We start from the raw sequence: 16940 nt of genomic DNA on the forward strand, positions 1-16940 counted from the left end.
TGAAACAATGGGAGGAAAACCACAGAAAGAATAAAACACCAGTCAAAACCCTTTGAACTCCCTCTCCCCCCTGTACAAGAACGATTCCTTCGCAAAACAATTATATCTTTTCTTGGTCCTTTTTACACGAAAGACACTTCTCACAAGCTGCGGGAAAACGCATCTCTGGCTTCCTCGGTAGCCTTGTCCCACTCTTGTTTGGCTTCTTCTCTCTGTCCCTGCACCTCATACGACTGCGCCAGCATGCCGTCTGCCACGCTCTGCCACAGTACGTTGCCGCTCCTTTCCGCTTGCTTGGCTGCCGCTCGAGCGCTCTTGAGTGCCTGCTCGCCAATGACGTTTTCGAAGAAGCGGCTGCGCATGATACAGAGCGTGACGGCGGCTCCGAGCACGTTACTAGTGACCTTGGAGCCAGCCATGGCAGCGTGGATGTGCTGTTTTTGTTGGTTGAGCTGCTGAGGGGGATCCGTCACAAGGGCCGCCATGACGTTGTGCCAGGCAGTCCGGAGATCGATGTTGTTGTGGTTGGCACAGTGAGGCTGAAGCTGCTCGATGAGATCCAAGGTTTCCTGGTCGTTTCGACAAGACGGGTGCTGCATGATCCAAAGCCTATTCAGGCCCGCAAGCAGCGCAATCTCCTGCTGTCCGGCCTTGATCCCGGTGCTTCCTTGCTGATGGACCTTGAAGCGGTCATCTAGGAAGATGTCCACGGCGGCTTGGAGGCTGCCGATGCCCTGGTGATATACGCCTTTTAGATAGGTCGAGAGCAATCTCACAGTAGGCTGTGTTGAGGGAGAAACAAAAGACTCAAGATTCTGAACCATTTGCTTGACCGTTGCCCATTGACAGTGACTTGCCGCCACCAATCCCAGGAGAACAGTCAGGTAAGCCTGAGCTTCTATCCGCCAGGCCCGCTGCTTAATCGCCACGTTCAAGGGGATGGGGGCGCCGTAAGGTATACCAGCCGTTGAAGCGTCCCCTACCAAGTGTCAGCAAACCGCATTGCAAGTAATAGTGTGTGTGCAGTAGACTTACATGTCTCGAGTATCTTAAGGCCTTCCTTCCAGAACTCTGTTGATCTACGGCCTTGTGAAGAAGGCTTGTGAAAATTGGCCAGGCCGCTAATGGTAAATCTACACCAGATAGTTAGCTTTCCGTCGGTGATTATGCGGCCACAGACGGGGTAGAATAGTAGATATCCTATAATGAGCACGTACACGAGCGATCTCAGCTCCATCTTTGTCATAAACGTCATGACCAGATAATCCATCTCGCCCTCACCCTCGCCCAGCCGCAGAATAGCCTGAGTATCATCGCTCACAGTCCTGGCCGCAGAAGACTCCTTCTTGATAGGCACGAGAAAGTCAGACTTGACATTATGCCATTCTTCGCAATCGTCCAGGCACACCTGCAGCTGCCGTAGCTTCTGAGCCGTATGGTCTGGGTTCTGGTGGTGTAGACTTGCGGCGACCTCAAGCAGCAAGGTCAGCATGGTGAGCTGCGTGATTTGCACCGACGGGTCGAACTGGTATTTGGCCACTTGTGCGATACAGGCCTGGATCTTCTCCATGTTGCCATCCTTGGTCGTCTTGAGGAGAGTGAAGCCTTCTATTAGTGAGGCGAGAACAGAGAGCGCGGTGTCGCCTCTGGTGTTGGCGACATTCTGGATGGCTCGTATGTTGTCGAGGGCGCCCGTGTCTGATACGCTTCCAATATCAAGATAAAAGGAAGCTTTTAATAAGCGGAACGCATAGTACCATTGCACATGCTTGAATCTGGATATCCTTGTCAGCTTTGGCCGGTATTCAAGGGAAGGAAACATGGCTTACACTTCGCAGTTAGATATGTGACCGTCTACCGCTTTTAACGCCGCTTTGTGATTTCTTTGGAACAGAACCTTGAGCATGAGATACTGCATGCAATATTTAAGGTCAAACAGGCGGTGCTAGTATTTCCTTCATGTTAGCTGGCTGCCCTCTGAAAGGAACCGAATCGAAATCTCACGACTCACCTTGTCGCAAAGCGGAATGCCCTTTGCCAGAGCCGTCTCCGCCTCCATTAAATTCTCCGTCTCTTCTTGTAAAAGAGCGGCGTATCTTAATCGTACGCGCGCCTCTTCCCGCGGCGCAAGCTGGGGATTGCTCTGCAGCGCAGCCTCTAGACATGATAATGACGTCGCAATCAGCTCTTGGTATTCGTCGACTTGGTTCGGACATAGAGTCATGGCCACGTCGTGAGAGGCGTTACGCGCCTTCTCGATGCATTCTTCCGCAATGGCAATCATCAAAGGCGCCGTGTTCACGGGCCGAGGTTTAGGTGTCACTGCGGGCGACTTTTTGGTGATGCTGGGGGATCTCATGGATAGTGAAGGTGAGTTGGTGACTGAGGAATGCGGGCTGCGTTTGATGCGGGCGTCAGGAACTTGCTGAAACACTCGGGTTGCAATAGAATCATCCTCTTGCTTTTCCTGCTTGATCGCTGCACTGGGATACAGGGGTTTGACAATGACAATTTCCTGCGGTTTGACAACGACAGTCTCCTTGGGTTTTTCTTGGCTGGTGACGGATACAATCGGCGAACTCGTGGTCGTTGATATAGGTAGAGAAGTAATCGACGGCTGCTTCTGGATATCTTGAAGATTGACATAATGCATCGGCTCTTGCTGGAAGAGTTCTGAAGGAGACACATATTGAGGAGGTTGCGGCGGCTCAGGAAGCAAATCCTGCTGGCGCTGCTCAGCGATTTGGCTCGGTTGAGGTATGGGAGGCTGCTCAGCGATCTGGCGTGGTTGAGGTATGGGAGGCTGCGGTTGCGGTTGCGGTTGCGGTTGCGGTTGCGGTTGCGGTTGCGGTTGCGGTTGCGGTTGCGGTTGCGACTGTGGTTGCGGCGGCACCGGTGGTGGTAGGGGTGGCTGTTGCTGTTGCTGTTGCTGCTGTTGCTGCTGTTGCTGCTGTTGCCGAGGCTGCTGAGGCTGCTGCTGAGGCTGCTGCTGAGGCTGCTGCTGAGGCTGTTGAGGTTGCGAATAGTGTTGATGTTGCTGCTCTGCCTGCTGTTGTCGCTGTTGTTGTTGGTGCTGCTGCTGCTGCTGCTGCTGCTGCTGCTGAACTTGCGGCGCCAGTTGAGGTGCCGGTTGAAGCACAGGCGACTGATATTGTATCGGTTGCGGATTAGACGGCGGTCGTGTCGGCGGCAGCGCGTGGCTTCTTACGGGCGACGGCTGTGGAGGAAGGGAGGGCGCAGGCGAAGGTGTATGATTATGATATATCGGAGGAGGTTGATGGCGCGGCTGTTGGCGCTGGACCTGGTGAACTTGTTGGAGAGGCTGCTGGTGTTGCTGTAACTGCTGGTGAGGGAGAGCCTGGTGCTGCATCGGCTGCTGCGTCATGGCCTGCTGCTGCGTCATGGCCTGCTGCTGCTGCTGGTGGTGATGCTGTTGCTGCTGCTGCTGGTGATGCTGTTGCTGCTGCTGCTGCCAGACGTTGTTCGGCGGCAGATATTGGCCCGACGGCGGGAGGTGGTGGCCGCCGCCCTCGTAGTTGGCGAAGCCGTTGAAGTTGACGCCGTACGGCGACGGCTGGTGGAACTGCTGCGGCTGCATGTACATGCCGTGCTGAGGTTGTTGCTGAGGCTGGTAGAACTGCTGCTGCTGCTCGTGGCCCATGGCGCCGGGATACATGGACTGCTGGCCATGGTGGAGCTGCTGCTGCTGGTTATGTTGCTGTTGCTGTTGCTGTTGCTGCTGTTGTATCTGCTGCTGCTGGAAGTGATAGCCCGCAGCCGGGTGTGCGTACATCTGCTGGTGATGGTGGTTGTGGTGATGCTGCTGCTGCTGGTCTCCCTGGCCAGGAAAGGCCTGTCCCGAAGGCAGCGTCCCCCGGAACGACATCGCACCGTCAGCATCTGCCGCTCGTCTTGCTGGTGGGAGAATGAAGCCCTGCGCAGCCAAGTCTCATGTCATGCTGCTTTCCGCCTCGTCGTCGACTTCATTGGCTTTTTCTCTCTCTCTTTCGTTGTCGTCGCTCGATCAGCGCGCTGCCATTCGGAGAGCGAGCGCGTGTGCTTTTTTGACTCTCGTCGAAGCCGAAACCCGCTGTGAACAGGGCCTTTTTCTTGTTTCGTCTTTCTCCAATCGTCGTGATCGCGCGTCGCGGAGGTAAAGAAAAAGTGAAAAGAAAACGGAATGGAAAAGGCAAAATCTGGGATTCTTTTCCCCCCTTCTGGCTCCCTCCGGCTCGCAAAGGCTCGACGTTGTAAAGTTTCGCGGCTTAGTGGTTGAACAGAATGCGGGATCACTGTGCGAATCAACGCGCGCGCCAGAAGGCCGTTCTATCACATGGTTGGCTCAGCTGGATTCAGCGGGCCGTCTGTCCCGGTACCAAGTACACGTACTGCGCAGATCCGGATGTGCTTTGACGGCACCCGGATGCGACTCTAAGTGTTGCCATAGGTTTTAGTGCTATTTGAATTGAGAGAGAAAAGACATTAGTCGGAAAGCTTGGTAGAATAACTGAATGATTTTAGTTTGACAACGACCATGTTCCATGTAGGAACTGTGCTGAATGGTATTGCCCTTTAAAGAGGTACCTGACATCGTAAGTACCTGTACGAAGCATTGCAAGGCTATCAAGTTGGAGGGAGTGTCAGTTTTGAGCAACTTCTACGGAATAGGGCTAGTACAGGGTCGTCTTCTTAAAGGGCTTGAATATTCACTCTTGGGACATTATCATGATGCTCATGGAACACTCATAGGCGTATTTGCGTGCATGTATTGAAACAAGATTTAAACACAAGGTATAACTAGGTAGTTAGGTAGTGTGGTCTGATGGACGGCTTCTGCTTGCCGTGAGCTTCATTGGTAAGTTACATGACATACATTGCAGCGTAACAACATGATTCTTCAAACGCGTAACAATGGACCCCATTCTGGCGGTCTTTACACAAAATCAAGAAGAAGAAAAGAAAAAGTAAAAGAAAAAAAGAAAAAAACAAATCGTAGCTAAACGCCGTGACATGCATATGCACCATATACCGCCCAAAATCACCACACTTTTTGTTGCGTAAGGAAAAATGTGGAGGCCCAAAAGGGGACCGAGAATATCAACATTACACACATGTCCACTCAGCAAACACGCACCATCGAGCGGTGCGATCTGCCAGCACCAGGCCTCGCCAAACGCCCCTCTCAGAGCACTTGATGATCGTCTCCCAGGTGCCGCCGTCGCTGACCTCTTCGTCTGGGGTCCGCGATCCAACGCTGATCCCCTTGCGCTCCTCCTTTCTCATAAGACGAAGAATCTTGCCTCCCGGTGTCTGGATTGCCAGCTTGGCAGGCTTCTTTCCCGCAACGGTCCCGCTGGCTGAGCTGGGGTTCGACCCGCTCGCGCTGGAAGCGTTGACACTCATCGCCGAAGATGGCCGAATGAAGGGAATTGGGCTGGCCGATCCAGGATTCGACGACGGTGTGAGAGGCCCGTCTGAAATGGAGCTGGGGTGCTGTCTGATAGCAAAGACAAAGGTATTGTTCAGAGCCAGTTGCTGACACTGAGGTTGGACAACATAAATATCATGCCTCTGTGCGTGAGGCGTCGGATGTCGCGTAACAAATTCATAGGGCGGATTTTCGCCCGCGTGGATGATGGGTAGAGTAAAGGCCAAAGGATGGGGAATATCCTTGATGCTTTGCATCAAGCCCCTTTTCCCGGCATAGACTTTCAGCATGCCCTGGCCTTCGTCACCAGGGAGTAGCGCCTTGACTGTGTAGCGCTTCACACCATTGAACCACTCAGCCTGCGCCAGCGCCTTCTTCTTGACGATATCACCATTCTCAAATAGATCGCCATCATGGTCCTTTGATAGTGCTCGTGCTTCAACTTCGGCTGCAATCTCAACGTCGGCCGGTACGTTAAAGTTGATGTGGACCATCTCAAGATCTTCTATCCTGGTCAGACTAGTGTTAAAGTCAACCAGCTCGATGCCGTTCTTGAAGTATGCCGGGCATGTGCATGGCAGGTTGAGCAGCGTGTCATAGGCTACTGGGGGCACAATATGCTGTTGGTCGTGATGCTCCGGCACATGCGTCCAGCACAGCTCAGTAGGCCGTGTGAGGAACCACCAGGTGTCTGCCGAGGATCCGGAGACGCTGGAGTAGAGGGCACGTTTGGGGTTCGAGGGACTTGCTAGACAGGTGTCAATCATGCGCCATTCGTCGTCGACAATAACTGCGTTCCACCAGTGGTTGGATCTGGGCATCACATTAAGGTCGGGAATGTCGCCTGGGGCTTTCAGGTAACCCCTTACAACCTCGCAGTGCAGCCCAATGGCAGAACACATTTCCATCACAAGGCAAGCATACTCCTCTGCGCAGCCTCTCTTTGCATGGATGGTTCGCTCGGTGTCGGCGTCACCCTCGAAATCTTCTTCCCAGGTGATCTTCTCTGCCACCCAAGTAAATATCGCACGAAGCCGTTGTAGATCGCTCCTGTACGGCCTGCAGATGTAAGTCTGTGCGAGCGTCGCCACCGTCGTCCCCTGAGGCGGCTCTTTTATGAAACGGGAATTCTTATCCACCTGGGCGAGGTTTATCATGTGGTAATTCTCTGGCTTATGAACGGGCATGCCGTCCGCCCCTTCGTCACCTTCGATGCCCTCATAGAGCTCATCGACAGGATTGAGTGTGGGGTGGTCTTGCATCTGGCAGCGCTCCCTGCGCTCGGTCCGCTCGATCTTGCTGACGGAATTGGAGCGGTTGACATCTCGGCGGACTTGGACCCAGTCGATGGCAGCGCCAAGGCCCATCTCCCTGGCGGCATCGCGTCTGGAGCGAGCGCCGCTCAGCGAGAGCATGCTGGCTCCGGGTGCCACACTATGCGGTTGCTGCAGGCGAGCAAAGGGCGAGGACCTCACAGTGGGCACATGGCCAGCGGCGATGCTGCCCCGGTTGCTAGCGACGCCCGTCTTAGCAGAGTCGAGGATCTTCTTGAAGATGTTTCGTTTTGGTGATTTGGGCGCGACAAGTCCGCCCAATCCAGGGGTACCATCTTCGTGAATGCCAACCTGAGATATCGGCCGAGAAAACCCACTTCCGCTACCACCTCCGGCATAGTTGCTAGCATGACTGCTGTGGTAAGTCACGCCGGTAAACGGCGAGTCAGGACGGTCCCCTTCATCGTTGCGCATGCTAAACGAACTCTGAGCACGGTGGGCGGTCCGAGCCAAGCTTCCGGCGCTTGTCGCACTAAAACCACCGGCAGAGACGCCGCTCCAAACGGTCCTGTTTGTACTCTGGGTCGAAGAGCTACTGTTGCTCTGATTACCGGTTGACGCATTCGTTTGGGTCGTTTTTGTCGTATTGGTGCGCTCGATACTACCCACTGCTCTATCATAAGGATATTTTCGTCCCCGTGTCCTTTTATCCATGGTAACCAACTCTCCTACAGTTGATCCGGTGGACGATTTTGGGCGTGAATAAGGATGGCCCTTTGGCGGTGGGGGTGGGGGTTTATCGTCATCGTCATCGTCGTCATCTTCATGGTTCACCACGGCTGGCATACTCGAGCTGTGTTGGTGCATTCTCTGAATCTGTTTCTCCATCCTCTCCACGTAATTGCTCAGATGGGGGTCGTAGGGCTTTTCGCGATGTCCATCTTGTTGTGATGCATTGTGTGAAGAATTTCCACTCCAAGTCTCGTAACCTTCGTCAAACGCTATTCCTATCGACGTCAGTGGCCTGATGCGCCCTCGTTCCCCTCGTTCCTTTTGTCTTTGTTGCGGTGCTACCAGGTCGAAAGAATCGGGGGACCAGGGATCAAACGTCCGCTCCAATGCCCTCTCTGGCGACTCCGCCTCGCGACCTCCAATGCCTTCCAAGCGATCTAGCTGCTGCATCACATCATCCATTGCTTCGCGTAATGGTGATGGCGTCATGTGGCTTCCCTCCATAGATGGTCGATGGGAACCTCCACCCCTGGGTGTGTGGTATCCGTTACGCTGAGTCTCATAGCTGGTATCGTTGTAGGAATCGTATGAGGCCTGCCTTGTTAGATCTTGAAGATCAGTGTAAGAGCCGTTGGAATGACGATTTGGACTGTATGGCTCGTACGACATGGCCGAGCCGTGCCTTGGGATATCTGGTCCATTATACGACACGGTAGAACGCATAACGTCCATGGGGTTGTACGAAACGGTAGAGCCTGTTCTTGTTATATCTGCCGGGTTGTATGAAACGGTAGAACCCGTTCTTGTTATATCCGCTGGGTTGTATGAAACGGTAGACCCCGTTCGTGTTATCTCTGCGGGGTTGTATGAAACGGTAGAGCCCTGCCGTGATAGGCTGGATGGATTGTATGACACTGAGGAACCGTGCCTCGATAATGACTGATAGCCCTGTGTCCCTTCATCGGGATCTGCCCGCCCAACATGTCTGTGAGGTGGTGGTGCCGGAGGCGGTGGAGAATCGCTCCTCGTCATATTTTCCAACCGGCTCGGTGGACGAGTCGGTGAGTGACCCATGGAAGGAGCCGGTGAAGGAGCTCTAGATCCATATCCATTTGCCGGTGAGATTGAGGGAGAAGGAGCGCGAGCGATATCCTCATGAGCACTCCTCGCAAGGACAAGAGCAGTACTTGAGGCTGCGGCCGAATTTCCCCTTGATCGCGATGATGTGGTTGACACCCTAGACGGCTTTTCCTTGAGACGCGACGTCGGTGTTTCTCGAAATGTTTCTGGTTGCTTTGCTGTGGTATAATGCGGCGCTTTGGCATATGCCTCGAACGGTTTCCGAAATGTTCGTGATTTTTGCGGCACCGCCTTGGGCCCTGACGCTATATTCGGCGGTATAGGACTCGGTGTTTTTGTTGGCCGGAAGTCTTCTGGTAGCACCTCGACGAAATTGGACGGGAAAGACCCGACAGTCCTCCGATCTCGAAATAGCCTGCCTACCCACCACGAACCGTCTCCAGCATTCAGACATTCGATCAAGTCGCCCTCGATAAATCCTAGGTCGCGTTTTGACTGCAGATATGTTAGCAATTGAGAGCAAGCCAGCACGCGACGTCATATCACAAACCTCGCCTCCCCAAGAATAGATGGCCCGGCACCAGCACGGAAATCGTGAGGGCAGCGGCGGCGGTGATAGCGCCATAATGTTGACAGTTGCGCCACGCTTCAGTCGCCGAATTGACCAGCTCTGAAGTTGTGGAAGAGCAAATGGTCGAAGGAAGAAGGAGAAGGGGGAAGAAGAGAGCGAGAGAGAGAAAAGGGAACAAGGGCAAAAAAAATTATCCCCGTTGTTGTTTATCCCTTGTCTGGCAGCAAGTATCGGGGCGACAGGTGTGTGCAGCTGATGGAATCAATCGACGCGTTCGGCACCTCGCCGCTTCACCGAACAAACCAGGCTGGCCGTCGAAATCTCAGCCCGACAACGCGCAATGGAAAAGGCGCGGCTGGCGATGGATTAGAATAGGCCCAGAATTGAGAGATGGCACATGTCCAAACGCTGCGATCCAACGGCGGCAGCAAAAAGCATGATACCCTGGGCTCTTGTTTATGGCAGACGGGGGGCGGATTGGAATTCTCTTTGTCTCTCGCAGCCCTGGACCTAGACGCAGCACAGAGCAGGAGCAGAGACCCAGCAGCTCAAGGGCTAATGCAAGCTGAGCACAGGCAGAATGGATCAAATGGAAGCTTGTGCAATTGAATGCAATGCAAACTGCAGGTAGGCTAGGTATTGGGTACCAGGAGTTGGGTGCAGGGGGCCCGTGTGTGTCAAGTACGAGTACAGATGAGATGGGTTGGATTGTTCGACAAGGAGCTGTGCGAGAGCTGTGCGAGAGCTGTGCGAATAGTCGGCGAGTAATGGCAAGCAGCGTAGCAATTTGACGTCTGGTCTCGCAGCCGCAGGTCGTGGATTGGGCTGCATCAAGCGAGATTGCAGCAAGGCATGGACGCAGCTCCAAGGTCCAAAGGTCCGCTTCTCAGCATTGTCCCCGTGCTGGAGCTACGCAACTACGGGACTGGCCGACGAAAAGCTGCCGGCGACGCCTTGCAGGGCCCGGGACAACAGAGGGGCAGATGGCCGTTGCCGTGGTGATCGATTTGGAGGTGGCTGGCGGAAGGGAGCGCGGCCCCTCGTGTTAGCGCCATGCGCTGTGCGATGGCGCTAACAACGCCTGTGATCAACTGTAAGACGAAGGGAAGCCTGCGAATGGCGAGCCAGATCTTTGGGTGGCTGGGGGGAGGGGGATCGAGGCGCGGTTCCATGGCGACGGGCTGCAGCAGAGAAGAGCCTCCCTTTGGCTTTGGTGTGTAAGTTTGAGTTTGATTGAATGTCTATCTATGTCTCCGGCCCAGGTACGAGTACATAAGGTACGGAGGGCTGACTGCGAGAATAAGGTAGCGGCCGCCGAAGAAAATTTGCTGAAACGTGTGGATTACGTCAATATGGAGATTGCTAGGCGCTACATGAAATGCTGGTGGCTCAAAGCACTAATGCCAATGTACTAAAGCATCGAGCAGCATTAATGCCTGTACAGCTGAGCACAGCTCCATCCAATCCTCCACTGCAAGAATGAGGCCCTTACTAATTGACGTATTCTGAGGTACTGCGCTGGGCTGACTGTTAGGTACACCACGTCCATCCATTTTCCCGCCCACACCCCGATATGCACTATGGGTTGCCGTGCAGCAGAAAGCAGGCAGAATGCACTGCTTTCGTGCATTGGCGTGAGCAACAAGCTGCATGTTTGTTGATCCCTCCTCAGCTTTATCAGCCGCGCATGCATGACTGTTTATCGCAGTGCAGATGTCCATCATAATATTGTCGAAATTTGAAAAGTTATCAACAGCATAGCATTGACGTGATGGATCCATTAAACTTCAATACAAACTTAGTACCTGTAGGTTCCAATTAGTGGCCCTTGGGCGCTTGGGCTGGCGGGGGGAATTCTTTTCCAAGAAAAGCTATCCCAAAGCGGCCTATGGTAAACAAATCTACCCCTAGCTGTCTGCAGACTCCACTGCCCCGGACAACCGTCCATTTGTTCACTCTTTAACCTTGACTGCAAAGCAGTTAGAATGCTACTACTATTTGCCGTTTGTATATTAAACTAGGGCTCCTACGGTTACGTACTGTTGACGCCTTGTTATCCGATCGCTCTTGGCTTCCTTCGGCTCGACATCTGCCGCAAGTTCCACTGTTCGCTGCTTAATCCCGATAGACGCCAATTTCGACTTCCCACCAGCGCGGCCCTTGCGCATATTGCCTTGCCTGCCCTGTTTTGTTTAATTGCGCCGGCATCTGGGAGAGTACGAACACAAAAGGGAAGGGCAATATCGCTTGACCCTTCGCCAGGATGGCTGATGACGAGAGTCTCGCGTCGGACTACCAGGTGTTGGAGGAACTAGGCCGTGAGTCCACTCTTGTTGACGGTTTGCTTGCTCGCACGACTAACGCTTGTTTTCTAGGCGGGAGTTTTGGAGTTGTTTACAAGGGAATCGATAAGATCACCGGAGAGACTGTGGCCATCAAACATGTAAGACCTGCCCTGGATTGTCTGTTTTCATGGCCCTTATTCCAATCACACAAGGGGCAGTGGACTAACGGGACCGTGTTGCGTAGATTGATCTTGAGTCCAGCGATGATGATATTCAAGACATCCAGGCCGAGATTGCTGTCCTCAGTACCTGCGCCAGCCCCTACGTGACCCAGTACAAGGGTTCGTTCCTACGAGGTCACAAGCTATGGATTATCATGGAATACTTGGGTGGCGGATCTTGTTTGGATCTGGTAAGTCGACATCACTGCTCATTCTCTCGTCTCGACTTCACTTCTAATCAACCATCATTTCTAGTTAAAACCGGGAAACTTCACTGAGGCGCACATCGCCATCATCTGCCGTGAACTTCTCTATGGAATCCAATATCTGCATAGCGAAGGCAAAATCCATCGTGATATCAAGGCGGCAAACGTTTTGCTATCAGATAATGGCAAGGTGAAGTTGGCTGATTTCGGTGTCGCCGCCCAGCTCACCAACATCAAGTCTCAACGCAACACCTTTGTGGGCACTCCGTTCTGGATGGCTCCTGAAGTCATTCAGCAAGATGGCTACAGCTTCAAGGCCGACATTTGGTCTTTGGGCATTACTGCAATGGAGATGGCCAATGGAGAACCTCCTCTCTGCCACATCCACCCGATGAAAGTGCTCTTCCAGATCCCCAAAAACCCACCACCACGACTGGCAAATCACTTTAGCAAGGAATTCCGGGATTTTGTGGCCCAGTGCCTAACCAAAGAGTGTGGTCGTCGGCCCAGCGCTAAGGAGCTGCTTCGGCACAGATTTATTCGCTCAGCTGGCAAAATCGAAGCTCTCCAAGAGCTAATCATGCAAAGGCAGATGTGGGATGCTAATCAAAATCGCCAAAAGCATCCGATTTACTATCAAGAAACCTTGCAAACAATCTCAACCAAAAGTGGCAACGATGAAGCATGGGTGTTTGACACGGTGAAGTCGGTAGTCCCACCGAAGCGGCCAACTGTCAAGCATCATCGCAAATCATCGTCTGTACTCTCAGCTGCCGAGGAAGGATTTCGCAAGCTGGACATCAATGAACGTCCTCTGGGTTCTTCATCACCTTCGTCGCCAGCTGTTAGCACTATCCGAAAGTCAACAGTCCGGCGTACACCTTCCATCATGCAAGTTCCCGCGTCATATGCCAACGGCTCTCCCCGAGGCTCAATCATTGCTCCTAAACGACCTCTTCAGCCCGACATGTCTTTTGGCAATTCGGGATCGACTATGCGTCTATTTCGAAGAGTTTCGTCAGAGGAATCGGCCGGTGCGCTCGTGGTCAGATCTACAACCCCAGATGATGACGTCTTTGTCGACGAGAATGTTCCTCCACCTGCGGCTACGCCGGTCGAGCCCAATAGCAGAGAAGCTCTCTTGGGGCGAAGGCTATACTCTAAGGCAGTGGAGCCCACTCTTGCAGAGCTTCATGCACAAACTTCGACCATGGCAAAGCGGGAGGCGCTGGCCAAGCTATCCGAAGCCTTTGCAGCATTGGACGCCGTTGATCCCGAGGGATCGTACCATCTTATGAACAACCTGATCACTGCCATGAGCCAGGATAACAAGTTGAATACAGCAGTACTGCGTCAGTCTGTACAAAAAATCCCAGATGATGGCACTCCACAGGGAACAGTGGTCGTTAAAACCTCGACCCCATCACCGAGCCCTGCCAAGTTGGCGCTGAGCTCCTCCACAAACCCTAACTTCAGGAGCCATCGCCGGCGCCAACTCGAGTCACCTGTATCAAAGGAGAGTCTGAGAGATCAGGACAAACAAGCCATCGAAGACAAATATCCTGGACGGGAAACCCAATCAGGCATGGAGCACTGCAAGCAATTATCCGACGTACTGTACAACCGGTGGGCCGATGGCCTGCGGATCCGCTGGCCAGCTATATGATCCAACAACTGCTATTTGCAAACAATTTTTTGCATGTACCTGAATAATGCGATTTGAAACGAGTTTAATGGATGAAGTGATAATGTTGAGTTTCTCTTGGGAGGGGATTTGTCAACAGTTTGACACAATTTCACGCGCGATATAATGAATTTGGCATATCGAGTCCCGTCCCCCGGATGAGGAGCAACTATTAGAAGGATGAGGCGTTCAGGATCTTCGTCTAAGATACCTATTTTGACCTGAAATTTGCTACTGGTAGAGGCATTGGAGCACGTATGGGTGCTGTCTCTTTTCTATGTTCTATTCTTCTTCTTCTCTTCTTTTCACCTTTTTACACCCTTTTTTTCAACTTTGTTCGATTTGTTTTTTTTTCCCCAAGGGTCGAGGGAACGGGCGTCTGATAGGATGATTGATTTTGATTCGCTATTCGGAATGTACGTATGGATGTATGTAAACATGTAACCCAACATAATGGAAGGATATCTCATGGTCGAATCAACGTAAAACTGGCGTTGACAACTGCAAAAACGCCGTGATATACATTCGTGTCTTATACAGACTGTTGTACTCCCTTCATTCGAGAACAATTAATTCATTATTACACCCAAAACATTTCAAGATTCACTTGCGCCCAGGGCCAACTTGATTCTCCAGTCTTTAAACTCGTCCGTCAAAATATCGCCATGTCCTGTTTCTTCCGCCTTGTAGACCTCAATGACGGGCGAATGGGCCCGTCGAGATATTCTCCAGACTCCTTCGTCATTGACGACTTGCATGAGCCCTAATTATAAATTAGTATAAGCGAGAGAGATAGGGAGGTAAAGACATACACTCCAAGAAAGCGGCTGCAAAATTCACACATATATCTGCGTTCCAGGCGGCGTTCGAGCGCGCATTTACCGTCTGCGGGATCGACTGCGTCTCAATCTCCTTGATGTCGACGAGGATGCCGTCCGGCGTGCGGAAGCCAACGATAATTTTTGGGACGCCAAGAAGAAATGATTGGATCCAGTACTTCATGAGCTTGCGGTGAAATTTTTCGATATCGCCGCCGTGGCGGATCTCGGCGCTTGTCTTGAGCTCAACCCAATTGATAGGTTTTCCTTTCTCTTGGGGCTTGCTGTCCCATACTATTCATATAACGGTTAGTCAGAGTCGATGGCCAGGGTAACTGGTATGACAATAACTTACTGGCATCGACTTCTCCTCCTAGACAGAGCACAGCCTTACCGATGCCAGTCCGCACAACGGAGCAGTATTGCTCCTTGTTATTGACGACATGTTTATCTCTGTTTTCAATAAAGTCTCTCGATGTCTCTGCCCATGGGGCAGGAAGCGTTGACAAGGTCTCAAACTTATATCCTTGTATTGGTCAGCAGGAGATGATATAGCGGATGGCGTTGAGATTAACCCCAAAATTGCATGACATCAAGAGGAGGTCCCCTTCTAGGTTTCCCGCGATCCTCATTCTGTCTCGAGAGCATCTTCTGTGCGTGGTTGTCTTCGATAAAACTGTTATTGGCGTCAGAAGCCAGGTTGCTAAGTTATAGTTTGCACCACCTACATGGTTCCCTAGAGATGGATTGTGTTAGAGATATGAATCAGGGCCAAGCAAGGTGAGATGAATAGATATACCTGGTATAATGTTGCATTCATTTCGAAGCTGCATATGTCAGGCCATTGGTCTCATGCTAGAAGAGGAAAGGGAGTTGCTACCCGTCATATTGCTCAAACGGCGCAGCCAATATCTATATTGTCGTTAGTTCTAACTGCTGCTATTCCTATGACGGGCAATGAACTGCTAAGTTCATAAAGTCTTTTCTTACTTTGGTCATCATGCCTCTCCATGTGACGACATTCGCATCTATCTTAACTCCGGTCTCTTTCTCGTGTAATACAATGGCTTTTAGTAAGCTGTCGAGATGCTCATCTTGGGAATCATCGTGTTTCACAAAGGTATTGAACCCTAAGGACAAGTCTGCCCCAAGCTGTGGAGGATAGTAATACTTGACTGACGAATCGTCAGGGCGAAATTCATGGTTCTCATCAAAAGAAAAGCAAGAGAATTCCTATTCACAAATTATGTAAGCTTAAATCAGCGGTTGCCAGTGGATTTGTTGCGTCGTGATTCGGCACAGCGCAGCTTCTTCCGTCTTCCATACCTTTGGTCTCTTGACAGGTTGGCTGGCTCCTACAAACCGCCCTATCGGCTGGATGGAGAAGTTGGACGCCATGTCAAAATCTGCGGGCGCGACACGTATCACGCGTCGTCATATGTTCTAATCACGTCATCCAGATGAAAAGGACTGCATGGGCGACGGACCGATTATGCAGGAAAGCAGACGAATCGAGATGGCCTTTGATGTGAGAAGTGAGGCGAGAACAAAGTGAGGCCGAGATCGAAGACGCTTGCGAGATGCAGGTGTGCTTCTAGCGCGTTTGCAGGCTGGGGTCTGCTAAAATCATGGGGACTCGGGGGGTTGAGGTACCTGGAGGTTAGGGGTACTTTGCACATTAGGTACTCCAGCAAGTCACCTGAGGTAGCACTACAGATCTGCAGCCCGACAGGTTGAGAAGCCGGAGACGGCAAGCCGTGCAGCTTTTATGCAGCCAAGCTGATCGGAAATGCATCCAAGACGCCACCGCAGCTCATTGCCGAGCTAAAAAATGTTTAATTGATCAAATTGAGAGTTTTTGGTTACATTTTCTGACCAGGGCTTTTGCATTTAGGCGTCGAGGCCCGGAGACTTTTATTCTTTAAGCAGCGCCGTTTGCACATGAGCCGTGGAGAGGATTCAACAGTCCATATAGAGGGTAATGTCCATACTGAGACTACAATTTATTATTATTTGCTATTGAACATGTTGTTTCGTTTTACCATAATGGCCCAATTTTCTATCTTGAGAGATGGCAGAGACATGGAATATGCCACCTAGCAGTCATAGAGAGGATGCCTAATATGCCGTACGACGCTCATTAGGCACCTGTAGAGCTATGGACATGAGGCATCATCAAGCCATGGCATCAAATCTCCCTGTTGCAAGTACGTGGCTCGAAATAGAACTCTTAACGTAACCGTTCGTCTGCCATCTTTGCTCTAAATTAAGAATCAAGGTCATTTGACAACTTTACCAGGCACCAATAGTCAGTGATGTTGTTGAATGTTCAGTGCAATTATTTGTCTTCGCCATTGATAGATGAGACGATGTAGTGCTTCCAAGCTGTTTCACTTTCAGATCAGAATCACAGCAAGTAGTCAGTGAATCCATGGTCACAGTGCTCCGCCATGCATGCCGGCCAAAGGTGAACAGGAAATGACTTTTCCTTTGTTTGTCCAGCTCTGTGCACTAATGTAGACGTGCGCGACCATTTCCCTCTCTTATCAAATACCCAAAAAGTGTTTGTGCTAGCACTACCTGGAGTACATAAGGGAGGGGCCGGGTGACGGCAAAGAAAGTTCTCTTGAGGCTCAAGCGA

General features: G+C 51.8%; 3 protein-coding genes across 3 annotated transcripts; 1 reads left to right on the forward strand and 2 right to left on the reverse strand.

Moving 5' to 3' along the window:
- Positions 1-140: 140 nt before the first annotated feature.
- On the reverse strand, positions 141-9139 carry M431DRAFT_497086 (hypothetical protein; the record flags this gene model as incomplete). Its single annotated transcript, XM_024917556.1, has 7 exons — positions 141-979; positions 1036-1133; positions 1218-1775; positions 1830-1945; positions 2012-3748; positions 5161-9009; positions 9065-9139. 7 exons carry the CDS (start codon positions 9137-9139, stop codon positions 141-143), a joined length of 7272 nt encoding a protein of 2423 aa, XP_024772440.1.
- A 2209-nt stretch (positions 9140-11348) lies between these two features.
- M431DRAFT_7270 (hypothetical protein) lies at positions 11349-13463 on the forward strand (the record flags this gene model as incomplete). The annotated part of the gene is made up of 4 exons (XM_024922057.1): positions 11349-11403; positions 11461-11528; positions 11615-11782; positions 11847-13463. The coding sequence occupies 4 exons, from the start codon at positions 11349-11351 to the stop codon at positions 13461-13463; spliced, it is 1908 nt and encodes a 635-aa protein (XP_024772441.1).
- A 417-nt stretch (positions 13464-13880) lies between these two features.
- Positions 13881-15858, reverse strand: M431DRAFT_521896 (hypothetical protein). The gene is made up of 9 exons (XM_024920481.1): positions 15626-15858; positions 15290-15532; positions 15180-15211; positions 15099-15126; positions 15028-15035; positions 14875-14975; positions 14655-14825; positions 14294-14593; positions 13881-14244 (listed from the first exon to the last, which is right to left on the reverse strand). Exons 1-9 carry the CDS (start codon positions 15695-15697, stop codon positions 14078-14080), a joined length of 1122 nt encoding a protein of 373 aa, XP_024772442.1. The 5' UTR covers positions 15698-15858; the 3' UTR covers positions 13881-14077.
- Between the last annotated feature and the right edge of the window lie 1082 nt (positions 15859-16940).

Source organism: Trichoderma harzianum (genome assembly GCF_003025095.1).
Source record: "Trichoderma harzianum CBS 226.95 unplaced genomic scaffold M431scaffold_9, whole genome shotgun sequence".
NCBI classification, from domain to species: Eukaryota; Fungi; Ascomycota; class Sordariomycetes; order Hypocreales; family Hypocreaceae; genus Trichoderma; species Trichoderma harzianum.